Source organism: Orcinus orca, chromosome 19 (genome assembly GCF_937001465.1).
Source record: "Orcinus orca chromosome 19, mOrcOrc1.1, whole genome shotgun sequence".
Lineage (NCBI taxonomy): Eukaryota > Metazoa > Chordata > Mammalia > Artiodactyla > Delphinidae > Orcinus > Orcinus orca.
The window spans coordinates 28,059,760-28,083,913 of NC_064577.1; the positions used below are offsets into that span (position 1 = coordinate 28,059,760).

Sequence of the window (24,154 nt, forward strand, 5' to 3'; positions counted from 1 at the left end):
TTTGCTTCTCATCCTTCAATGTCCCCAACTAGTCACCTCATCCCTAACAGACTGCCCCCAGCCTCTGTGACCAGCCTCTCATCTGAAAGTAGGAGCTGAAAGGTTTATCTTACGGTCCTAATCATTTTTCCTTCTCTATTGAAAAAAGCCAGGGCTCCTTTTCCTATGGAATGTACCCAGAGATTGGTTACCTGACTCTGATCTGCCTCTCCCCAACCCCACCTCCCTAGCCAAAGGCTGACGCCAATTCCCACGCCATTGTCCCTAGGTGGCCTGTCTTGGATGGGCAGCCCCGTGAAGCCTTGGGCTCTCTGCTGGACCCTCACACTGTCCCAGCGAGGATCAGAGCCCGCACCCCTATTAGCAGTTCCTGGGACAAAGCAAAGTGGCCCCACAAATGGAAAAATCTCGTTATTCAAACTACTCTGTTGGGTCTGAGGTGGACCTCGTTCTTATTCGTAAGACCGCTCCCAGCACTGGAGCGGCATTGATTTTCCTGGCAACAGTCGCCCCCACCCCCACCCCCAACTGGAGTTGCACACTTTGGCTGAAGGCTGTTGAAATGTTAGGGTCCTTTACCCGAGGGTTGGCTCTCAATCCCCGAGGCAGGTGGAGGGAAATCAGAAAAGATCCTGCGGGCCGCTCTGCCCAGTACCAGGAACTCGCCCCCGCCCGGCCCTCCCCCTCCCCCTCTCCCCCTCCCCCTCCCCCTCCCCTCTCCCCCCCACCCCCGGGCCTCAACCAGCCACTTGGTAACAGACACTTCCACTTCCTGAGCCCTCTTTCTTCTCCCGCCGCGGGGCGCCGCGCTGAGAGCAGAAACTCACCCCTGCGCGCTCCCATTGGCCGGTGTCGTTCACCCTGCCAGAGCGCCCCCTCTCCGTGGTGTCTGATTGGCCCTCGGTGGTCCACACCCTCCACGCGACCCCGCCCCCCGGAATAAGCAGCCTGGGCGGGCTCTGGAACGCTCAGACTCCGCGCACGGCGGGGATTGGTCCGTGAGCTTCGGCCTCGGGTCCTCGCAGTTCGCCTCCGCCGCTCCCAGGACACCTGCTCGCTCTGCCACTCCGGCGGCGCGGGCTTTCCCTGCCGCCCTCGCTCTCGTCTCCCGGCCCGCAGGGTGAGAAGAAGGGGTGGACCGTCCCGTCTCCGGACCCCGACCGGACGCCGCTGAGCCGTTGCAGGGCGAGATGAGCACGGACGCGGCGGCCGGGGCGCCTCTACCCCGGCTCTGCTGCCTGGAGAAGGGTCCGAACGGCTACGGCTTCCACCTGCACGGGGAAAAGGGCAAGGTAGGCCAGTTCATCCGGCTGGTGGAGCCCGGCTCGCCGGCCGAGAAGTCGGGACTGCTGGCAGGAGACCGGCTAGTGGAGGTGAATGGCGAGAACGTGGAGAAAGAGACCCACCAGCAGGTGGTGAGCCGCATCCGTGCCGCACTCAACTCCGTGCGCCTGCTGGTGGTCGACCCCGAGACCGACGAGCGGCTGCAGAAGTTGGGCGTCCAGGTCCGGGAGGAGATGCTGCGCCCCCAGGAAAGATCCGGGCAGGCCGAGCCGCCGGCCGCCGCCGAGGAGCAGGGGGCTGGCGGCGAAAATGAGCCGCCCGCCGCCGCGCCGGAGCCGCACGAGGCCGAGAAGAGCCATCAGGAGCGGGTAAGTGCGGGCCCGGGCCGGACGGCGAGGCTGGAACCGGGTGGGAGGGAGAGTAGTCCAGAGACCCAGGCGCCCCGGACGCCCAGCCCTGCTGCCGCCTTGTCTTTCTGAAACTGGATCCTCACGGGGGAGACTGCTTCCGCCCGCCAACCGGGCGAACTGGCAGTTACAGCCTTGAGGCTGCGTCCCGCGACCCCTACTCCCTCTCCCCAGACTGGGCTGGGACCCTGAGCGCCTTTGGGAGTGAGGGTGAGGGCGAGCGGCTCCAGGGAGCCCAGTCCCCTTTTCCTCGACTCTGTCGGTGGTGTCTGCTCCTGTCCCTTGAGACTCCCAATCCCGCCCCTCCTGCTGAAGTGACCAGCTTTCTCCATGGCCCCTGGGGGTGGTAAATGGAGCTGGGGTGAGGCTAGAGCGGCCCCGACTTCAAAAAGCTAGAGGAATAACTACGCTCTTTCTGTGTGGAGCTGCAGCGCTGGGAGGGGAGGGGAGGGGGTCACACGCTGGGTTCTCAGGCACTTCCCCCCCTTCCCCACAGCCCGCTGGCTGGCGTGTGTATCATGAACTTCAGCCTGGCTGGACTTCATCCTCCTGAAGTCCGGTGTGACTTCTAAGAAAGAAGCTCCACCGTCCCAAGGCGATGTATGGGGGTGGGGCTCAGGGAGGAGGCGCAGAGGCGTCTGGTCTGGGGGATAGTGGCAGCTCTGCCACCCAGGGGGATTTATGATTCTCAGGAATGTGAGGAGTAAGCGCTGGCTAGTATCTGGGAGCGGGAGGGAAGACCTTGGAGGAGGAGAAACGGCGGCGGGAGTGGTCCAGCGTTCCTGGGCTGGACAGCGGACAGCAGGTGGTCTTGCCCGGGCATCAGCTGTCTCACTCCAGTCCCTGGACAGCAAGCAGACTGGTTGCTTTCTAACCACGTTTGGTGTTTCCTCTCATGACCCCAGTTTGGATCGGCCGTAGGAGGGGCGGAGGCAAAAGGGAAGTTGTACTGAGCCTGCCGTTCCCCGGAGAGTGAAGGGGGGGCCTCAGGGTGGGGTTGTGGGGAGCAGGACCAGGGCATCCCCTGGGCCCGTTTGGCTTCACCAGCTCTCCACCTGCTGGCAGGGGTGTCCGTGGTGCCAGTAGGAGCCTCCCTTGACAGAGAAAGGGCACAGTTCAGCCTTTAAGGGTAGTAGGTGGAGCCGGAGAGGGCCGGTTGGTTTGGTGGAGGTGAAGTCACCAGGAGCCCTGTCCAGCCAGAGCTGGGTGCCGAGAACGCCAGGGCCACCAGCCTCCTGCTTCCTGCTGCTAACAAGCTGGCATTGGCAAGGGTGGGGGTGGGGTCGGAGCACCCCTGGCAGGGGTTTGACACTGGGGAGTTGGAACCCATGACCTCTGGTCCCAGGCAGAAATCCAGTTTGAACTTTGTGCCGAGGGCATCGATTGACCATTCCTGTTCTGTTTTTGTTTTTTTTGGACTTCGGCACTGGCACAAGTCACCGGCCTCCCCGACCCGCCCCCCTAGGTTGCAGTCATGTTTAGCTCCTCCTGGTGCCCTTTTGGTTTTGCTGCTGGGTGCAGGAGGGCCTGCGGGGAGCTGGGGGGCGCAGAGGCCAGGACGGAGGCTTGACCTAGCACATGTGCTCCCCACCAGGCCACCTGAGAAGCAGCAGAGGTTGGCTTCTGCTCTCTGGGTGAGCGCAGGATGGGGTTGCCCCAGGCAGTGGCGTGACACCTGCATTTGTGTGTATGCTCTGTTGGGCCCGTGGAAGGGAACAGAACCCTCCAGCCAGTCCCGGGGACACCATCACCAGGCCTCTTGGGGTTTCAGGTCAACGAGCAAATCAGAACTTCCCTGAGCCTTGGTTCTCCCATCCATAAAATGAGGGCGTTGGATTCCAGTGACACCTGCCTTCTCTAGAATTTTACAACTAATGGAAAGTCCTTGAGCCCCTAGTGTGCTGGACTGAGCATTTCGTACGCCCAGGCATTTGAATCCCAGCTGTGAGCGGGGTGTCTCTTAGCCTCTGCATGGCCGCCGAGCAGCCTTAAGTCCTGGTAGGAGGTTCCCACGAAATCTGGTACGGTGGGCCTGCAGATGACCCGCCCTGTCGTTGCAAAAAAAGAAGAGAAAAAAAAAGTTAACAGACATCATAAGAGTTCATCGTTCCCTGAAGAGACAAGGGATGTCTGTGTAAGGGATATACCCAGCGTTTGAATGTTAACTGACTAGTTTGAGTCTGAATTCGTTTACAAAGTGGGGGGCTGTTAATGACATCATCGTTAGTTCTCAGAAGTGAAAAAGGTGTTGGTGGGAACGTGTCATGCAGAGTGGGTGGCAGGTGACATCTCACTGGGAAGAGCGGCCTGGGTCGAGAACGATGCAGGGCAGAGGGCGAGGGGTGCCCGTAGTCCTGATCTCGGAGGAGGTGGCGGGGTGCTTCCAGCTCGGCACACCTCCACCCACGGGGAGGGAGGAGCAACAGCACCCCTGCTCACGGCCCCCCGCAGTCACAGGATGAGGCCTAAATCCTTGAGCTGGGCAGCCGGCACGGGGCCCACAGCGGGGGCTGGGCAGGCCTGAGCCAGCTCAGCTGCACTGGCTGGGCCACCGCGAGCGAGCCAAGTTTCTCTAAGCTTCCATTTCCTCTTGTGTAAATTGGGGGTGACAGCAGGGGCCTCGTGGCGTTGGCGGGGTTACATGAGGATGCCTGTCGAGCCAGTAGCTCAGAGCCTCCACTAAGTCAATGCTCAGTGAACGTTGGTTGCTGAGATCTGAATTAATACGTATTTCACAGTGACGATTACACGCCCACCCAGGGGGCAGCTAGCCCTGGATCTGCCTCTCCTGTAGGGCACGTGCTGCCGTGGCCAGGCCTGGCATCCGAAAGCGCTCCATCTGGAGTCGCTGTCATTGAAGAATCAGCCCTTCACCATCTGGCAGCCTTCTCTCGCCACCGCCCCTCTTGTCCCCACCAGCCCACCAAACCACACCAAGGGTCCGAATTCCCTCCCAGCATGCTGTGTGCTTTGAGCCTTCGCCCCTGATATCTGCACGTGGGAACCCTCAGTCCTCTTCCGCACCAAGCACGCTCCCCAAGACCACTCACCTACCAGGAAACCTTTCCTCGACCCCGCAGGCATCGTGAACTCTTTCCTCACCTCCTTCTGCCCCCTGTCCTTCCACCTTTTCTCACACGGAACACGCAATATCTCAATCATCTGTTCATATCTGCTCCACCAGCCCGTGCTGGGTCCCAAGGGCAACAGCTGTGGCTTATTTATGTTCATATCCCCATCACTGTCCCCGGCACCGAGCAGGGAGGGGCTCAATAAATCATTTTTGCATGAATGGATGAATGCGAAACAGCCGTGGGGGACTTTGTCCTAATTCATCTCGGCCCAACCCACCTGGGCCTGTTCGTGCCTCGAGAGCACACCCGGAGATTGGAATTCCAGATAGAGCTTCACTCGCTCCTTTTTCTTGCCTACTAGCAGCTTCCGTTTTAAAACTAGAGAGCCAGAAGTCTGTGAATCCCAGCCCTGCTGCCCTCTGGCTCTGGGACCCTGATTGTTCAGCGTTCCCCACGAGCCTCAGCTTCTCCCTCTGTGAAATGGGGACCCCGACCCCACCCTGCAGGGTTGCGGGAGAGATTTGATGAGAGGATGCGGAAGGTGTGTGTTAAGTGCCCAGCGTGGGGTGGGTTCCCGCCACGCCTGACCTTGATCCCAGAGGTACCCCAGGTGGCAAAGTCGGGGGTGGGCACCATTAGCTGGCAGCCTCCAACCTCTTTCCCGTGTTCCCGTTTCACACGGACCAAGCTGGAGTCTGCGAGGGCAGAGCAGGGCTTGAGCTGCAGGATGTTTGGATTGGAAATGGACAGGGTGTGACGGCTTGTGTGCTGGTTCCTCCTCTTAAGTCACATACTTGGGATTTCTTTCTCCCCTGGGATAGCCCCTGGTTCTGACCTTCTGGTTCCTGTTCAGTCCTGGAGATGATTCTCTTGGAAAGAGAAAGGGGCTTTTTTCTCAAGGAACCCCGTCCTGTCTCCATGGGGGGGCCCTTCTCTTCCTCCCCAGGCTTCCCATCCCATGGGTCCCTGAGGAAGTCAGGGAGCACTTAGGAATTAGGGGAAGAAGGGGCCTGGCCAAGGTCTTGAGGGTGCTGTGAGCCTCTTACAGAGAGAAACCAGAGCTCTAGACCCCAATAATGGGAGCTACTCTAAGCCTACTAGTTGCCCGGCCCTAAAGATAGTGATACACACTTCACTGATTTTTTTCTTTTTCTTCCCTCACCACAACCCTGCAAATCAGGTATTATTTTCTCCATTTTGTAAGTTGATAAATAATAAGTAAATGGTAGTTATTATATGTGCCTGGCAATGTGCTGTGTACTAAACATGCCTTACCTCAGTTAATCCACATGACCACCCTACGGGGTAGCTACTAGCCCCATTGTCCATATGCGGAGACTGAGGCTCCATCAGTGCGGGCGGTGGCCCCACAGTTCTCAGTAGGGAGCCCGTACCCTGTAGCAGGGCTGTGTCTGAGAACTCCGCTCTCTCTGACTCCTGTGTCTGCACGTCCATCCGGCTTGGGTTGTGCTTAAGGGCCTGACCCTCCAGCTGGGTGTCTCTGCCCGTCACATTCTGGGCCATACCAGGGCCATCACAGCAGCGTAAATTCAGGCTGCTGGAACCAGCTCCCTGCAAGGATCCAGGGCTCCCAGGTGCTTCTGTCCCCAGGGGACACCATCAGGAAAAGTGTCAGCCCCGATGGAAGGCCTTGGCCCAGAAGGGGCAGGCTCCAGGCCCCATCCCTTCTCACACTACGGGCCCAGCCGGGAGTCTGGTGACCAAGTCTCTACCCTCATCCCCAGGGCCTGAGAACTGTCCTTGCTGGCTCTGGGGCTCCCCGTAGCACAAAGGACTCCCCCTGAGAGGCTGACCTTGGCTGTCGGCCTTGGCCTTCCTCCCCCACCCCTCAGGGTAGGACAGTTCACCACGTCCCCCGACCCCAGACCCTGTTTGGCTTCCTGTGCCCTGAAAAGGACAAGTGGTACGGATGCCCCGAGGCCTGGGTTCTAGTGCCGCCCAAGGCTGGGGGACTGAGGCCGGAGCTCTGACTTTCCAGGGACAAAGGCTCCGGCCTCTCCCTGTGCTTGTTTATAAGGTCGTGATGCCCAGTTGAAACAGCAAAGGCCATGGGGACGTAGGGGACAGCCTAAGAGTTGAGAGTGAGACCTCTAGGGTCTGTACGGGCCTTTTGGGCAGCCACTGGCCACGTGTGGCTCTTAGCGCTTGAAATGTGCTGGTTGAAATTGAGATGTGCCGTAAGTGAAAATAAAATGCACACCAGATTTGGAAAACTTAGTACAGAAAAAAGGATGTAAAGTATGCCATTAATAACTTTTAACTAGATTACGTGTTAGAATGATAATATTTTAGATATGTTGTGTTAAGTAAGATATTAAAATTGATTTCTCTTGTTTCTTTTTACGTTTTAATTTGGCTACTAGAAACGTTTAAGTTACCTACGTGACGCATTCTGTTTCTATGGGCACTGCTGCTCTGGAGCTGAGGTCAAAGCCGACCCTCTTCTCCCATCAGCTGTGTGTACTTGAGCAGTTTATGCCACCTGTTTGAACCTGAGTTTCCTCATCTGTGCAGTGAGGGCAATAATACCCTCCTCCCAAAGGGTTACAGTTGGGTCCTGACAAGAATATACACTTATAAAGCCCTGGTGGGGTGCTTGGCACTTAGTAAGTGCTCACTAAACGTAGAGCCCCGATTTCACAAGCTCCGAGAAGGTCCTTACAGAGCCTCTCGGGACAGCCCACAGGAGTTAAATCCAGCAACTTCTGGAAGGAGGGTGAGGAGGGATGACGGTAGAGAGCCTGCCAGCCTGGGTGGTGTCCAGCCAGGCCGCAGCCCAGGTACCAGCCTGCTCTATCCCAGGCTTGCCCAGGCCTGGGGAGAACTGAGCCAAACTCCCCATCGGGTGGGTCTCTGGCCAGCACCGGGAGAAAAGAGCCAGAGGGAGAACCTGGCTCAGGGTCCCTGCGTGGGGGTGTCAGAGAAGCAGCCCCCACTTTATCATCTGGATCCCACCCTGCGGGTCTCCGGAGAAGGGCCTTCCCGCTGAGGAACGGCAAAGCACGAGATCAAGGCCTAGAGTCGCTCCTTTTTTGCAGAGGGAGGCGGCCAGCATTCCTCAGTGTGCACAGACCTTGGGCTGGGGTGTCTTCTAGGGAGAAATAAATGAAGCCACATCAGGGCCAGAGATCATGGGTCAGTGACAGCCGAGCCCTTGGTCACCTCCCTTTGGGTGAGGAGAGGATGCCTTCAGCCTAGAGCCTGGACACTGGCCAGCAGTCTGAGCTCCTGGTCACTTCCCAGCCTGCCCTGAGGACAGTGCCCCCGTGCTGCCCAGTCACACGTCACCCCCAGGCAGAGGCAGCTCGCTCCATCCTGGTTTCCTTGAAGAGTTGGCACCAGACCCAGGCCTGTGTCTCCAAGAGCCCCGTGAAGCAGCCTGAGCTGCAGCCCGGGCTCCTTACACCCAGTATACCCCACCCCTCCCCCACCAGAACAGCCAGGGCTCCATCTCTCCACCCCCCCCCCCCTTGTTGGGGCTGATTCCCCTGCGTGGGGGCAGGGTATCATTCTTATCTTATTTGCATAAAGAAGAGCCCTCGGCTGGCCGGGCTGGGGGGAAGGGCAGCCTTGGGAGGTGACGAGTCACCTCTGTTGTTCCCCTAGCCACCCCGGTGGTCTTGCTGCTCCTCCAGCCGCCCCTTCTGGGGCCCGGAGCTGGCTGGCCTGGGAGAAGCAGCCTGGCTTGTTTTCTATAGGGCCCATCACCATGGCACCGGCCAGGGCGGGGCTGGGCCCAGTGGGGCGTTGGCCCCCAGCCGCCCTCCCCAAGGAGGAGCAGGGAGCGGCCCTGGGCCTGCTCCCCAGAGACGGTCACCAGGATTAGGGTATCGACTTTCCCCAGCTTTCCAGGTGGCTGCTGGTGGTGCCTATTGAATTCCGTGCCCAACATCCGCTCCCTGGGCTGAGTGGGTGGAGGTGACTGGGCTCCCTGGGTGAAGAGGACGGAATGGAGCCAGCAGCCGGGGCAGGCCTGTGCAAGGCTCGGGGCAGCCCGAGACCCGCAGGGTGGGAGAAGCCCCCATGGGAAGAGTCTAGAAGCAGCTCTCCTGACAGGGTCTGTTCTGGAAGGCAGGTCTGGCATTGTCTGGAAGTGAGAGACTCATCCAGCCCCCAGCCGCCCCGGCCCATTTGCACAGCCCGTCGGCCACCACCGCCTCCTGGGCTTTCCTCTCACTTCTCTGCCAGTCTCCCCACTGAGCAGATCCTGATCTTTCCTTCCGAGCTGTCATCCACACTGGAAGACCCGCCTGAATCTCTGAACACGCTGGGGCCGTGTTCCCCTCCGGAGCTGCCACCATGGCACAGGTCCCCTCCTGAGCTCCTGGGAGCCGCATGCCACCCCCAGGATGTCCCAGATGTTCCATTTCTTCCCCTTGCCCCAGCTCTGGGGGTGTGGGCCCAGAGCAATGGTGGCCAAGCTCCGGCCAGCACCTGACACCTCCCGTCCCCATCTTCTCTTCTCGGTGCTGACCACACACCCTGAGGGAGCTGCCCCCAGGACTCCTGACAGCACCAGCTTCCACCAGGCTGGGATGGGCGCCTTTGATGGGCTGACTCAGCAGCTGGCAATGACGCCTCCTGGGGGCAGCTGGGGGAAGGGTGGAGAGCAACGCGGGAAGAATGGGAAGCCCCCCCCCAGCCCCATGGGAAGGGAGGGAGCCTCTGGGGACTGGGGAAGATGGGAGCTGGGTGGGGCTCTATACCTGTCTGAGCGCTTCGGAAAACGCCTGGGGTTTCCTTGTCCCCCGCCCCAGCCACCCCAGAAAGCAACGGAACAGGTCCCAGTGCAGGGGGAAGGGAGCAGCGGGGGCCTGGGCTCTGCAGGTGAATCTGCCCTGAGATCCTCATGGTTTGGCGCCAGCAGAAGGAAGTGAGGTGCACACGACAAGTCACCAGGCAAGGGTCCCCGGGGGGAAAGGTGCTGAGGATCAGTGAGGGAAGCCCGCGGCACAGAGACCCATCACGGGGGCAGCCAGGGCCGCCCCGCCAGCCAGGAGGACGCCCGAAGCCGCCGGGCCTGCTCGCCGCCGTGTCGCCCCGCGAGAGGCCGCGAGCCTGAGCCTCGGAAGGAAGCCTGCGGTTTCATCATCTCCTTGCCCCTCCCAGCAGAGGCTGCAAGCGGTGTTTGCAACTCCCCACCTCCAGTGGGCCTCCTCCCAGCCTGGGCTTGGGTCCTTCCAGGGATGGTGGCGGGAGCACAGGTCCCAAGTCAGAGCCCGGGGTGGCGTCCTGGCTTCTCCACCGTGAAGTTCTGACATCAGGCAATGGGCTTCCTGTCTCAGTTTCCCCATCTCGAGGATAGGGGTCAGGCTTAACCCTCACCCTACCCCTAACCCTATCTCGAGGATGGAGGGAAGGCTCTCTGGAGTGAGGGGCGGCGGGGGGAGCAGAGACACCAGAGCTGCCCTCTCCCTTCCCCGTGATTCACCCTCCCCGCTTTCTCAGGGTGACTGCAGAGCACTGCCCGGCTGGGGCAGAAAGCTGCCTGCCCCGTGGTAGCAACTGGTCGGACCTGTTCCTGTTCCCCTGGGCCTGGGGGAGGGCTGGGCTGGCAGCTCCGCGGAGGGATTAGTTTGAGGGGAAAAGAGCCTCACTGCCGGGAACTAGATCCCGGTGGGGGGCGGGGGCTGCAGGCTGCGGGAGGGCCTCCCCCCCCACCCCAGGGGAAGCAGCGGGAGGGGGGCATCAGCGAGGGGGGGGGGCCTGCAGTGAGGACCAGAAGGGATGAGGAGAACTGGAGAAAAGAGGGTGCCTCCGTGGGCGCCCCCCACTTTTTTATGCTCACTTAACTGTCTCAGCTGTGGTCTGGGGTGAAGTGAGAGCGCACGGGGCCTCTATCCCAGATTAGGGTAAACCCAGGCCTAAACGTCGCCTCACTCCTCCTTCCTGTCTTGGCCTCTCCACACCCCCTACCAACATCCTGAAACACACAAAGGCCCACCCAGGCACCTAAAGGAAAGCAGAGTCACCCTCCTCCGGCCACCTCCCTACCCCTCCCGGAGCAGAGGGGTGGGGACTGAGGCTTCACTGCAGACGGCAGCCGCCTCCTGGGGCCAGCGAGTTGGGGCAGGAGGCCTGTAAGCCCTCCTCTCCCTCCCCACCCCTCCCTTGCCTTCTCCTCTCCCAGCTGGGGAGTGAGGTCTCAGAGCTACCCGGCACCCCACCCCACCCTCAGAATCTCACTTCTCAGCTTGTATTGATATTAGCAACGATGGCAAACCGGGCACAGAGATTTTAGCGTGGTCAGGTGTTCCCACATATGTTAATTACCCCCTGGACCTCCTAGCAACCCTGGCACTAAGAATGGTCTACAAACAATGAACCCTAGGCTCTGAGAAGGAAATTACTTGCCCCAGGTCACATAGCTCCTCAGCGGGAGATACCTGGCAGCCGGGTGATAACCCAGAGCTCGCAGGCCTTGGAGAAGGGGGAGAGGCACCCCAAGTCGGTCATGGGCTCAGGCCTCTGGCCCCCTCACACTGTATTCCCTCCGTCTTGTAAACGTACCCCAGGGCTGCAGCTTCTAAGCTAAGCTGCTTAGGCTGGTGAAAACTGTTTTCAGCGGAGGGTCTGAGTGTTTAAGAGCAATCTTCCTGTGCCTTTTCCGTGGGTCCCCCTCTCCAGGCCATGGCCACAGCCACACGGGGCTCCCTTCAGCCCAGCCCTGCTCCCCACCGCTCCCCTCCCCATTCAGGCTCCTTGGGGACCCAAACGGTCTTTGGGGTTCTGTTGCTGCCTTTCCCCTCAGCCTTGGTTCTGCCGGTGGGATGTGCCTGTCCCGTCCGGGACCCCTGGCTGTGCCTCCCTCTGGTCTGTGGTCATCTGGCCCCCAGCTCCCTTCTGGCTGGGCCATTTTGCTTGGTGGGGACGAGACAGGAGTCCGTGTGGGCGAGGAGACGCTTTACTGTAAACATGCTGACCAGCTTTGCGTAACCAGCTGCCCTTGCTTCCCCCGCTGCAGACAATAGCGAACAAAAGGGCTGGGGGTCCCCAGTCACTGTCCCAGGTACCAAGCCAGGCTGGCAGGGATGCTACCCCCTGAGAGATTGAGGTAGTGATCAAAATAACGTGATTACCCTTAGAATGTCAGAAGGGGAGAGACTTGAGCTAACCTGCTCCCACCCCGCATCTGCCAGAAGAGGGAACGGTGGCCTGCCCAGGGTCACCCGGCCGGGTTGCTGCATTGCGGGGTCTCGGGTCTTCTGAGTCCCAGGCCAGCATGTTGCGTCCTCCCCCAGTTCTCCTCGGTGGGGAGGTGGGGTCAGGCACGGAGCAGGGAGGGCAGAACCCGGGGTGCTGTGGGATGACCGTCGCCCCTCCTTTCTTCCCGCAGCACGAGCTTCGGCCTCGGCTCTGCGCCATGAAGAAGGGCCCCAACGGCTACGGCTTCAACCTGCACAGTGACAAGTCCAAGCCAGGCCAGTTCATCCGGGCAGTGGACCCAGACTCGCCCGCTGAGGCCTCGGGGCTCCGGGCCCAGGACCGCATCGTGGAGGTAACGCTTCTTGCTTTCCTCCCAGGCTCTTCCTTCCTGACTGCAGGAGGCCTCCCCTGCGGCAGGCGTCACATCATTGCTCCTTCATTATTAGCCTGTGAGGCTCGGGCAGCCCAGAGATACCAGACAGATGGATGGATGGGAGATGGGGGAGGATGGTGGGGGAGTGGGAAGGAAGGAAGAACAAAAGGAAGGAAACATGGGGGACTTCCCCTGGCGGTCCAGTGGTTAGGACTGTGCACTTCCACTCCTGGGGCCTGGGTTCAATCCCTGGTCGGGGAACTGAGATCCACAAGCCATGCGGCGTGGCAAAAAAAAAAAAAAAAAAATTTTAAAAAAAAAGGAAGGAAGGAAAGATGGGTGGTGGACGGATGGAGAGATGGACTGACTTCTCTCCTGCCTGGATCTCCCCTGGGCTCTTCGTCACCGAGCAGACACACTCAGCTGTCCACGATGCACCCGTCCATCCAGCTAGACGTCTGGGGCCACCGCCAGAGCTTCCCTCTGCCCGAGGCCTTCATGCCAGGCACGAGGATGCGGGCAGGAGGATGAAATCCTTCTCCCAAGTGGGGCTCTCAGGCACACTCTTACACTCTTGTGCTATGCTCGTTGGGAGAGGAAACGTGAACCAAGTGTCTTGGGGCCGGTCCCAGAATCTCAGTCTTCGAACCTTAGAGCTGGAAGCTCAGCTCTCCCAAGACTTCTCATTTTACACGTGAGCAAACCAAGGCCCAGGGAGGGAAGCGCCTAGAAAAGCTGGGGCCCAACCCAGGCCTCCCAGATCTTTCCCGTCCCATGTCACAGCTGTGTTTGTTCAGTCTTGGCCGGCTATTTTCTTTGGCTTTTCCCACGTGTCCTGCCTCCCCATCTGACCATCAGGTGGGAGGATCACTTGGCCTGGTTCAGGACTCCACAGGCAAGGGGGGGCTGAGTGTCCCCCAGTTGCCAACTGGCCGAGGACAGAGAGGACCCCTTGTACTGCTTCCAGCTGCCCCCGCCCACCCCGGAACTGAGACCTGTGCCAGTAACCCCTGCCCCCACCCACAGGTGAACGGGGTCTGCGTGGAGGGCAGGCAGCACGGGGACGTGGTGTCCGCCATCAAGGCTGGCGGGGACGAGGCCAAGCTGCTGGTGGTGGACAAGGAGACCGATGAGTTCTTCAAGAAATGCAAAGTGATCCCGTCTCAGGAGCACCTGCATGGTGAGCTGGGCAGGGCGGCCCGAGGCCCCCAGTCAGGGGTGTGGGCCGGTGCTCTAGCCTCTACTGTGTCCCAGGTTGGGAGAGAGGGTCAGGGAGAGGACGCCGGCGCTGACATCGGGTCTCTGAGGGTGGCATATGACAGGGGGGAAGCTGGCACGAGGGCTGGCGAGATGGAAGCGAGCTGCCGATTCCCAGGCCAAAGCTGCAGCACTGGAGGGAGGCCTGGGCCCCCACCCCTCTCCCCCCAGCAGTCTCTCAGGGCAGTGCTGATGCAAGGAAAGGGTTAAGTCTCGAGAGGCTTCCAGCCTTAGCTTGGTCAGATCAGAGTCCAATGACAGGGCCCAGTACCTCCCCTTCCCTTCTCTCAGGTTGTCTTGGAAACCCAGGCTAGCTGGCTCTAGAGAGCAGTGGGTCCCTGGGCCCCTGCCCTTCCCATCCCCCGCATCACCCTGCCAAGCCTGGCACCTCCCCCGCCCTAGCCCAAGCCAAATGGGGCAGGGCTGCTGCACCAGGACAGGGAGGAGTTGAGTGGTGCTCTGCTCCCTGGTCTGGACTTTTCTCCCTGGGAAGATGGCTCCTGGAGGGGTGGGGGGCTGGGTGGTAAATCTTTGGACTTTGCAATGGGTGGGGCCTCCCTGAGGGTCATATTTGTAGCAGATGGGTCCACGCAAAGGTCCTGCCACAAACTTAGATCCCCAGCTGGAGGGGCCCAGTGGGTCCTGGGGGTTCCTGGAGGCGGGAATGGGTGAGTTAGAAGTCGCTAGTAGACCCTGGGCATGGGAGGTGGGTACCCCTTTACCCTTGGCTCCCAAGTTCATGGAAACCAGGTCACTCAGATAATCCCCTTTCTCCTTGAGGGGGAAACAAGCCAAGAGAAGCCCCCAGCCTTGTTCTTGGCAACATGGTGTGGGAAGACACAGCTGAAATCTGGATTCCCTCAGCTGCTCAAATGCCTCCCCCGGCCTCCCCCAGCATCCTTCTCTGCCCCCCACCCCCAAGTCATCAACCCTCAGACATTCCTCCCTCCTCTGTCTCCCTCTGGCTGGGTGGGAACGCCCTGGGAACCTCAGTGCCTGCAGCCTCTGGCCAGAGGACCTGCACAGGGAGACCTGGGGGTGGGTACTCTCCCCAGGTGACCCTCCTCCCAGCTGGATGTAACTCTCCCCGTGGAGAGGAATGCCCCTCCCAGCGGCTGCCTCCCTACCACAGTGAGACAGCCTACAGCTCATGGGTGAGGGGCTGCTTGCAGGGGGATGGGAGTGAGTGTCCCCGTGTCCCAGCAGTCCCCTGCCCAGCCACCGTGGGGAGGCTGGGTGAGCGTCAGGTATGCCTGCCTGTGCCGGGGCCACGGTCCAGGGGAGGAGAAAGACACACACTGATCTTGAGCTAAGAGTTCAGAAGAAACCCACCCAGGCTGACCAGTCCCCAGAGACGGAACAGCTCCCCTTGCAGCCAGGTGGGGTGTCTACCCTGAGTGAGCCCAGGGAGGGTGACCCCAGGGCCCGGTGTCTCTCCCTCTGACCCCTTCTGCCACCACCAGGTTTCCCATTGGCTGGGGGAGGGCACACCCAGGACTCTGCCCTGAGCCCTCTGGTCCCCCGCCCCACCCCGATCCCCACACTGGCCAGTAGGAGTTGGGCTTCTTTTCTTTCAGCTGATGCAGGTACTAATCATAACCAGGGTGTGGTCCCAGTTCTGGTGATGCCGCTGTCACTTAGGAAGCATTTGAAAGATATTGATTCCTAGGCCTGTCCCAGACCCACTGAAACAGAAACTGATACCAAAGCCCAGGAATTTGTATTTCTAACAAGCTCCCCGGGTGGCTGGTAGGCAGCCAGCCTGGAATTTCAGCCCCCTCTAGGACGGCGCTTTTTTTCAAACAGCTCCTTACTCATCGGTGGTTCTTGGGATTAATCGAGTAGGCAGAGGCCAGCATCTTTTTTTTCTTTAATGAAACTGAATAGAAAATATCAAAAAGCATTGCGATGTAGTAAGGGCAAGTTGTTTCGTTAAACTTTGGTCACACACACGCATAACGTATGTGGGTGCTGGGTTGTCAAAATGTCAAAGGTACTCACGGTGGGTGGCAGTCAGGAGACTTTTAAACACTGACCTTGGGGAACGTGATCTGCTTATCTGCCCAAACCCCGCAACTTCACTGCCTTCCATGCCCCACTCCATCGGCATTCCCCAGAGCCCCTGCCTCACCTCGGCTCTTCTCTCCTTCGCCTAGGTCCCTTGCCTGAGCCCTTCACCAATGGAGAGATCCGGAAGGTAAAGGCAGACCCCTAATTGCTTCTCTGGCGCTGAGTCCTGGTGTGCAGGGGGAGGGGGGAGGTGGACAGCATCTGGCTCAGGTGGAAACTGCGGGTTTCCAGGCTGCTCCCTCCTGGGCCCCAAGCTATGTAACTGCCCGTGTATCCCTCAGCCCCCGCCTGGGCCCAAGGCAGCGGGGAGGGAGAGGGGCCTGGCCGGCCCGTCCGCAGCCCGCCATCCTGGGTGCCAAGCTCCGCCTCTAGCTCCCCACCGCACAGAGGCGGCCATTCTTCCCCCCAAGAACAGAGCTGCAGTGTCTGGCCGCGCGCTCCCCGGCCCCTGCTACTTCCAGTCTGAGCTGGAAGAACAAAGCCTGTCCTCCCCTGACAGAGGGAAGAGGAGGCAGCGGAGGCTGGGGGGAGATGGCGGGGCCCGGTGGCAGCTGGGGCCACAGAGGGACCCAGGCAGGAGCTGAGCACCAAGCCACAGCCCTGGTCAAGGCCTTGGCTCTAGGATGGGCCGACTCGCTGTCGGACCACAGAACGGGAGCTCTCTGCAGGGTCTGCTCAAAGGCTTCCCTTCCCCGGGGGCTCCTGCTGGGGGACAGACACAGCAAGGGGCTGGCCCTGGACCACCTGAGCCTTCTGTCACTCTGCCTGTGGGTCTAGCGCTCACTCACCTCCTTCCTTCAGAGCCCTTCTTGGCAGCTTTGGGGTTAAGACTTCAAGAATCCCGGGGTCAAGTCCAAGTAAACAGTCAGATGGGCTGCAGGAGATTCAGGGAGCATCACGGGTGTTCCCCACGCCAAGCAAAGATGCTCCCAGTGTCCCCACACTCCAGGAGGCCCCTCCTGGGTCGCCGTCCCAAAAGGCGAGTCAGCCCCAAAGGCTGCATTGGGAGGACTGGGGCGGGTAACTTGGCTAATCCCACGATGGATGGTTCCTCCTGCCTGGGTGGTGGAACCGGGCTACCCTCTGATCCCTGGAAGAATGTGAAAATGTAAATCCTCGAGGGGCCCTGGCAGGCTCAGGCGGTGGGGCTCTGGGGTGGATAGCGAGGGCTTAAGTGGAACTTCTCAGACCGAGGCACCTGTCTTCCCTGGGAATGCCCTTCCTCGCCCAGGACTGCCCACCCCATGCCCTGCCCACCCACACGCCTCCTCTCTGTGCCAGGAGAACAGTCGTGAAGCCCTGGCCGAGACGGCCTCCGAGAGCCCCAGGCCAACCCTGGCGAGATCCACCTCCAGTGACACCAGTGAGGAGGTAGGCTGGCCGGCTGGGCGGAGCGGGGTGGCACTGGGTGACAGGAAGTCCATTCCCAGGCCACATTTGATCCTGGCACACCAGCCTGTGTGGAGGTCACATGCTGAGCCACGTTCAGTTCTTGTGACCTGGCTTCCCTGGGCACCGCCCCAAGGGAGCCACCTCTCCAAGGCACTAACTCCCGCGCTCTGCCGCCCCCTCCTCTTTACAGCTGAATTCCCAAGACAGCCTCAAGAAGCAGGACTGCACGGCACCCTCATCTACCTCCTCCTCCTCCGACCCCATCCTGGACTTCAACATCTCCCTGGCCGTGGCCAAAGAGAGGGCCCACCAGAAGCGCAGCAGCAAACGGGCCCCGCAGATGGACTGGAGCAAGAAAAACGAACTCTTCAGCAACCTCTGAGTGCCCCAGCCACCAGGAAGGCTGGCAGGGCCGGGCCAGCCCCACACCCCGACCCGGCTCCTTTTCCCTCTTCCCCACTTACCCCCAAATCGACATACAAATCAGCACCAGCATCTCCTCTCTTGGCAAATCTGACTTTTTTCTAGAGAACTGTGTTCTTCCCTTACTTCAGGGAAGGTGACTGTTTTTCCGTCCTGGCCCCGATCAGAAAGCAAACTGTCCCCCACTGGGTGCTTCAGCCTACCAGGTGTCCCGATGCCACCCTCCTGGGACATCACTGGGACCTCCACCGAGCAAGGATCGTGGGACTGGGCGAGAGGTCACCTTCCCACATGACCCCAAGTGATGACTGGGTCCAGGATTGATCGAGGACTCAGGTCACAGCAACATCTCAGAGTGGACGGGGGCCGTCATCCTAAGCCGTGGCTTGGGCATCTTACTTTTGTTTGATTTTTTTTTTTTTTTTTTTTTTAAAGAGTGCAGTACCACAGACTTTAGCGGGACGTCCGTTTCCTTGATTAATGTGATTTACAGGTTGCTGCACCCAGGACATAGCAGCGGCCTTAGCCTAGAACTTTTTTGTTTCTGCTCCCACCCCCCAGAGACCTGGGCAACACGGGGAGGGTTTCGCCACCCGCTGCCCAGCCCTGAGCCAGGCACAGTTGTAAGGAAATGCTATCGAAATGGAACCGGTTTCTCCAAACCGCCTTGGCCTGTGTGTTTTCCTTTGGAGCTCTGTCCATGGGTGTTCCCGGCGTGGCCTCTGGCAGAGAGGGTAGGGAACAGCTGGAGGGAGGGGAGGTGGGGTGGCTTTATCCCGAGGGCCTTGAGCCTATAGCTGCTAGGTGGCCCTGCTGAGGTCCCCCCCGTCCCCCCGCCACCACCCCCCCATGTGCTTGGCTCACTGGGGCTGCCCTAGAGGGACATTCATCAGGGAAAGTGGGAGCTAAACCCACGTGCTCCGAGGGCGCCGGGAAGGCACCTCGGATTCCAGGAGCGTTCAAACTGTGAATTCACGATGGAGCCAGACTTGGAAAGAGAAGGCTTTTGGCTTTCATCTTTCCACCCACAGCCAGCGAGGTACAGGAGTCCCAGGAGTGACCTGAGCTGGTCCCAGATACTCTCATCTTATCTGGCCGTGGACCTGACTGGAGGGACTGGGGGAAAACAAACCTGGCCCACCGAGCCCTGGGACGTGCCTGTGGCAGGTGGCATGGAGGGGACTCTCCAAGGACTCACCCAGGTCCCTTATACCTCTGCCCCTGAGGCCACATCCTGGAGATCTGCCAGGGTGGCCTGCCAGGGCCAGGTTCCTGGGCAGGTGCTCAGAAGCAAGGGAAGCTGGCCCTGGGCTGTTCTCTACCCAACCAGGAGACCACTCAGAAAAGCCAGGTTCCTGGGACTGAGGAGAACAAGTAGGGAGACAGTGGACCAGGGAGGGGACCCGTGGAGCCCCTGGGGTGGAGAGAAGGGCAGGTCACTATCTGGCCATCACTATCTGACCTGTTAAGGTTTGAATCCCACCATCGTTAAGAGAAACCTTTCAAAACCCTTATCACAGCACCACAGGCAGCAGTTAGGCTGAGCCTGGCCGGGCCCCCAGCCTGCCCTTTGACCCCTGATGGAGGGCCCCCGCAGGTTAGCAGGCCTGAGAAGGGGCCCCTCCCTACCTCACCTGCTGGGTGGGGAAGTCCTCAGGACTTTTGACTCTGATTAAGCTGGGGACAGGTGGAAGGAACACGTGGCTCAGAGGGAACTGTCGCTGAGGGGCTGGGGGCCCCAGCAAGCAAAGTTTGTGTGTTCACTTCAGGCATGTTTCAGATTCGTAGTCTGCTGGGAGAGGCCAGGATCGAGAGGCCTGGGCACTGGGAGTCGTCAGCCACAGTCCTGGCTCTGCCATCAGAAGCTCTGGGGCCTTGGGCGAGTGCCTCAACTTGCCTGGGACCGTTTCCCCCCCTTGAAAATGTCCTAGGTGTCCTCGAGAGTCTCTTGTCCAATTGTGTTTTGAAACACGCCTGACTTTTTTGACGACCACCCCGGATTACGACAGGGCATGAGACGGGGTTAGAAGTCAAAGGGTGTCCCCCTCGCTGTGAGGTGGGGAGCCCCGGCCTGGCTCTGCCCGTTAAGCCCCGGTTGCCAAGCAGCCGAATCATCCGAACCTGTGCCTCTGGCACCCCCTAGTGGCCTCCGCAGGTGCAGCTGCTCCCAGAGGCAGAGGCCTGGAGAGCGAGGACGCAGGTGCCCTCAGGAGGCCACCCTGCAACTGAGGAGGCCCGGAGCTTCCTCGGCAGCGGGGGTACTCCAGCCACAGGCAGCTGCATCCGAAACTAACCTACGCCACCCTCAAAACTGGCTCCAAAGAGGAAGGAGCAAGGACACTCGCCCACTTTCCAAGCCACCTGTCTGTCCTTCAAGGCCGAGCTCATTTATTTCCAGACCTCCCGGGGTCACACCCACCCGCTTCTGCTGGATGACACAGGACCGAGCTACCCCTCCCCTGTCCCTACGACGCCGGACCAGATGCCGCAGGCCGGCCCTCCCGGCAGCTCACCTCCACACGGGCCCAATGAGAGGACAGGGCAAGCTGCGTGCAGTGCGCTTGACTCCCGCAGAGCCTCGGTGGCCCCTCTGGCCCTCCGGGGGAAAGGGAGGTCCTGCCCATTCACCAGGCGCCCCCTCGTCTCCACCTCCACCCTGCCTCTTCCCGTGGATTCATGCCGTCCACTCCATATTCCAAGAGTCTGAGTCCAGCTTTGGCCAGGAGGAGGGGCTGGCCCTGGAGTGGCTCAGCCACAAGGCCGGCCAGAGGGAGGCCGAGGCAAGTCCAGCCCGGAGTCCGAAGGGCCCCAAGAGGAGAGTCCCAGGCCGCAGCAAGGCCAGCGCAGCCTGCCCCATAGGCCCCCCTGTGTGCCTGCTGCAGGGCTCTGGTCTCACACCCCCATCCACACAGGGTGGCTGGTCCGCAAGGCCGGCTGTCAGCGGGGCTCCGACGCCCCAGCTCTGTAGGGCTTCTCTTCCACGTGGCTGGTCTGCTCGAGAAGCCACTGCCGCTCCGGCTCACTCATCATCAGTCTGAGCGTCACCTCCTGGAAGACACGGCTCACAGCCACCTACGTGATCCAGACAGAGCAGGGCCGACTAAGTTACAGGCCCAAGTCCTAGCGCCACTGGGCCCGCCCAGACCCAGGCCTCACCCTCGCACTGGCACCATCCTCACCTGCTCAAAGTGAAGCTTTCGGAACATCCGGATGCTCGGTTCATTTCCTTGCCCAATTTTAGCCTCAAACTTGGTCAGACCTAGCTTGGTCACTCCTCCAAGAGGTTAGAGAGGGATGAGCAGCAGGATGAAGCCCTCCCCCACCTCCCCAGCACCCTCGGCCCCCCCTTTCCCAGCCCGCGATGGAAACGCCTGTCACCGGCTTCCACCCTCAGGCCCGAAGGCTCCCTCCCAACACGCCCTCGCCTTCTCCTGGGGCCTGGCCACTTCTCCCCAACATAGCCTGCTTGGCCTTCCTTACCATAAGACATCATCATGAGGACGGCCTCGGTGCCCAAGCCCTGGCCCCTGCAGCTGGGCTCTAGGAGGAATGACAACAGTCACTGACAGTGCGTGCCCGGCTCACGTCATCCTCACAACCCCTAGGAAGTTCGCAGATATGGGTACCATTCTGCAGATGAGGAGACAGAGGCCCAGAGAAGTTAAGTGACTCGCCCGGTCGCACAGCTTAAAGGCACCCAGCAACCTGACCCCCAAACTGACCCCTTCGGCTCAGCGTGCTGCCCCACGAGGACAGTCACACGGCCCCTTAGAAAGAGGCTGAGGACGCTGATGGACACAGAAACTGGAGGGGCTCCTCCCACGGCATGGGGAGATGCTCCAGGGAAGATCGTTTATTTTGGGAGGGTCCCCAGTCCACCCCAAGGATGGGGCAGACTGCAGTTTGAAGACCCTAAAACCAAAGATTAAGTTCACACCTAAGCATAAGATGGGAATAAAATGAACTACCAGGGGTGAGCCGCAAGGCTAACAGGGTGCCAGGTGACAGTCTGCCCAGCCAGGTGCTAGGCTCACCAAGGCCGGAGCTGCCCATGGAGCTCTCTGAGTGCCCTACACAGCCTCGGTGGCTTCAGGTTCAGCGGATCTGAGGACCAGAGGGATGGAGGGCAGGGCCCGGTGGAACAAACCTGCAATCATGACCTCAATCTCCCCCAAGGTGGGGTCCCCTAGATCCGTGAGGAAGAGGTTCACATCTCCCGCCATGCAGCTTTCCTCGCTGGTGCCTAGCTGGGCCTGCCACTTCTCTGCATCCAGCACGATGAAGGTACACTCTGAGGAAGGAGGCGACAGGATTATCACCTACACTCCCCAAAGGACTGCAGGGAGGCCAGTCTTCCTACCCGAGCCAGAGAACTGCAGAGAACTACCACTGTCTCTGAGTCGGGCAGGAAAAGGGAGCCAGCACTTCCTTCAGCTGATTACAAAGCCTACATCGGCCTCATGCAGGAGACGATGGCCTTCTGCAAACAGCAACTGTATTCTCAGAGAGCACGAACCACAAGGGGTTTGTGGCAAGGGGCACAAGGGGCAGGGCCTGGATTTACAGCCAGAGCCCCAAATGCTTTCCTTTCTCTAAATCCCTTCACGCCTGGTGCAGGGAGTGGGGACGGAAGCGTCAGCCACAGGGACTTGCTTCAGGGGGCATCACAGCCTGAGAGCTTCAGGGGACGTCACAGTCTGAGGGCTTCAGGCACCTCCCAAGCTTTTCAAGAAGTATTTTTTGCAAACTTTCTGTGGCTCCAGCGGGGCTACAGCTGGGAACAGTAAAGGGTGGGAACCCGGTAAGGCCCTGGAATCAGCCCTCCCGTGACCGGCACAGCCCGGGGCCTCCACTTCTCACTGTCTGCATCTTCCTGCCAGCTGTGCTGCATCACATACTCCTGCTCCAGGGTCAGCGGCTCGGAGGCTGTCAAACGCCGCAGCTCCTCTGATTTCATCCACTCGTGGTACCTGCGGGGACGGAGGGTCGGCCTTTGGCAGGCAGGACAAATTGAGAAGCCTAAGTCTGACGCTTTATGAGATGAAGAAATGGATGGCTGAGGGGAGAACCCCCCCCCCAGGGCTAACAGAGGGCTAGAGAAGAACCCCAAGAAAGAGTTATAATGGATCCTATGGTAGAAGGCCACAGGCCCAAGAACTAGAGGCAGGCTAGTCCTAAAGAGAACCGCAGGAGGCAGTTCTATCCATCCAGCCTCCTCTCCTATCTCAGGGGTCAGTGCGGTGGAGCAGCCTGGAGCCGAACATTCCTCAAATTCCCCAGGGGAGGTCCTGGCAAGCCAAACTCAGCAAAGAAGGCTGGACAGATCTCCACAAAGGCCAGGCACCAGCAGCCCCCAAACGGAAGACCACAAGTAGAGAACACACGCCTACTGCACCAGTATCCCTGTCTACCAGACATTCGTCACCTGGCCCACGACAGTCCCACCCTGCGACTCGGTCCTGCCCTTTCCAAGCAGTAGACATCACGACGACCCACCTGCTCAGTTTTCTGACAAGCTAACATTTAGTTTCCAAGAACTGAGCCTATTCACTGGCCCCAGAGGAATGACACGCATTTATAATTAGAAGACAGTATCTTTTTTTTCTTGCACACGTGTAGTTTACATAAAAGAATTCCTGGCTGAAAGGCCAGAAAGAAAGCTGAGGGGATGGGAGGGAGAAACAGGGGGATGGATGACTTCTTCCAGGGAGGTCATAGCCCTCTGTTTCAGTTTTCACTTTTTCCCGTATGCAATTACTTCTCACACCAGTGTCTCTCCTTCTCAGAGAAACAGCCTCTGAGATTTGGGTTAAGTCAGGCTCACCCTCCTCGCTGCACCTTGGAGAGCTGGCTTGCACCCCATGTCAGGGGAATGGTTACCTAGGCACATGCTCTGGGGTGTAGGGTACCAGCACCACCTTCTTTCCCAGCAGCAAGATGTTCTGATTTAACCTCATGGTAGCAGCCTGCGGGTGGGAGGGCAAAGATTTCAGCACCTGAGTTTCCTCCCACTTAGGGTGGGAGCCCCGGCTCTCAGTTCACTAAATGCCTCCTGGGGCTAAGCTGTCAGAAGAGCCTCTGTCCTTCTTCCTTTCCAAACACTTCAGAGAACACGGACTTTAAACCCTTTGCAAGAAGGGGAACACGGCTGGTGAAAGATGATTAAACAATCCTGGGCTCGCATCTCAAGGGGCCAAATATGGGCTGCCTTTTCTGCCAGTCCCTTCAGCCCCATCACCCGGAACCTCGATGCCACACACTCACCAAGACTCATCACCAAAACTCCCATCACTCGCCCCAGTTCTGAGACTCCGCCACACGGTTACTTCTCAGCCCTGTCTTGAACCTATTTCCAACCCCTTTTCCCAGCGACCACCCCACTGGGCTCGGGTCCTCCCTCTTCCTGCCCCCCAAGCCATCGGGGCCTCCCTGGCCACTCTTGGGTGAGGCAGGCTTAAGGCCTCAATCCCCTCCTCTTTGTGAGGAGTTACAGGCTACTCTTCTCGAACCCCCACAACCACTGGGGTCCCGCGACGGCCAAGTTCACACCCACTCCTCGCCGACGAACGTGTCCCCAGCAGGTGTGATCCACCCCTTCCAACCTACCCCGCTTTCCCACCTGGCAAGCGGCCGCCCCTCCCGCATGCGCGTGGGAGCGCACCCCGCCCACTTCCGCCACGCAGACGGCAGCCGCCGGGACCTAATCC

At 59.8% G+C, this 24,154-nt stretch overlaps 2 protein-coding genes across 9 annotated transcripts; one reads left to right on the top strand and one right to left on the bottom strand.

Moving 5' to 3' along the window:
* The first annotated feature begins 963 nt into the window (after positions 1 to 963).
* NHERF1 (NHERF family PDZ scaffold protein 1) lies at positions 964 to 18,109 on the top strand. Its single transcript, XM_004275444.3, has 6 exons — positions 964 to 1,652; positions 12,123 to 12,284; positions 13,332 to 13,485; positions 15,719 to 15,759; positions 16,914 to 17,003; positions 17,215 to 18,109. The coding sequence occupies exons 1-6, from the start codon at positions 1,191 to 1,193 to the stop codon at positions 17,404 to 17,406; spliced, it is 1,101 nt and encodes a 366-aa protein (XP_004275492.1). The 5' UTR covers positions 964 to 1,190; the 3' UTR covers positions 17,407 to 18,109.
* Positions 17,847 to 24,110, bottom strand: NAT9 (N-acetyltransferase 9 (putative)). 8 transcript variants are annotated; one of them, XM_004275445.4, is made up of 7 exons: positions 24,054 to 24,110; positions 23,328 to 23,413; positions 22,308 to 22,417; positions 21,595 to 21,738; positions 20,928 to 20,987; positions 20,627 to 20,721; positions 17,847 to 20,519 (listed from the first exon to the last, which is right to left on the bottom strand). In XM_004275445.4, the coding sequence occupies exons 1-7, from the start codon at positions 24,090 to 24,092 to the stop codon at positions 20,385 to 20,387; spliced, it is 669 nt and encodes a 222-aa protein (XP_004275493.2). In that variant the 5' UTR covers positions 24,093 to 24,110; the 3' UTR covers positions 17,847 to 20,384. The 8 variants fall into 8 exon arrangements, with proteins under 8 accessions (XP_004275493.2, XP_049557873.1, XP_033294323.1 ...); XM_049701916.1 differs by having other exon boundaries at positions 22,944 to 23,413; positions 24,054 to 24,093; XM_033438432.2 differs by lacking the exon at positions 24,054 to 24,110 and adding an exon at positions 24,001 to 24,049.
* Between the last annotated feature and the right edge of the window lie 44 nt (positions 24,111 to 24,154).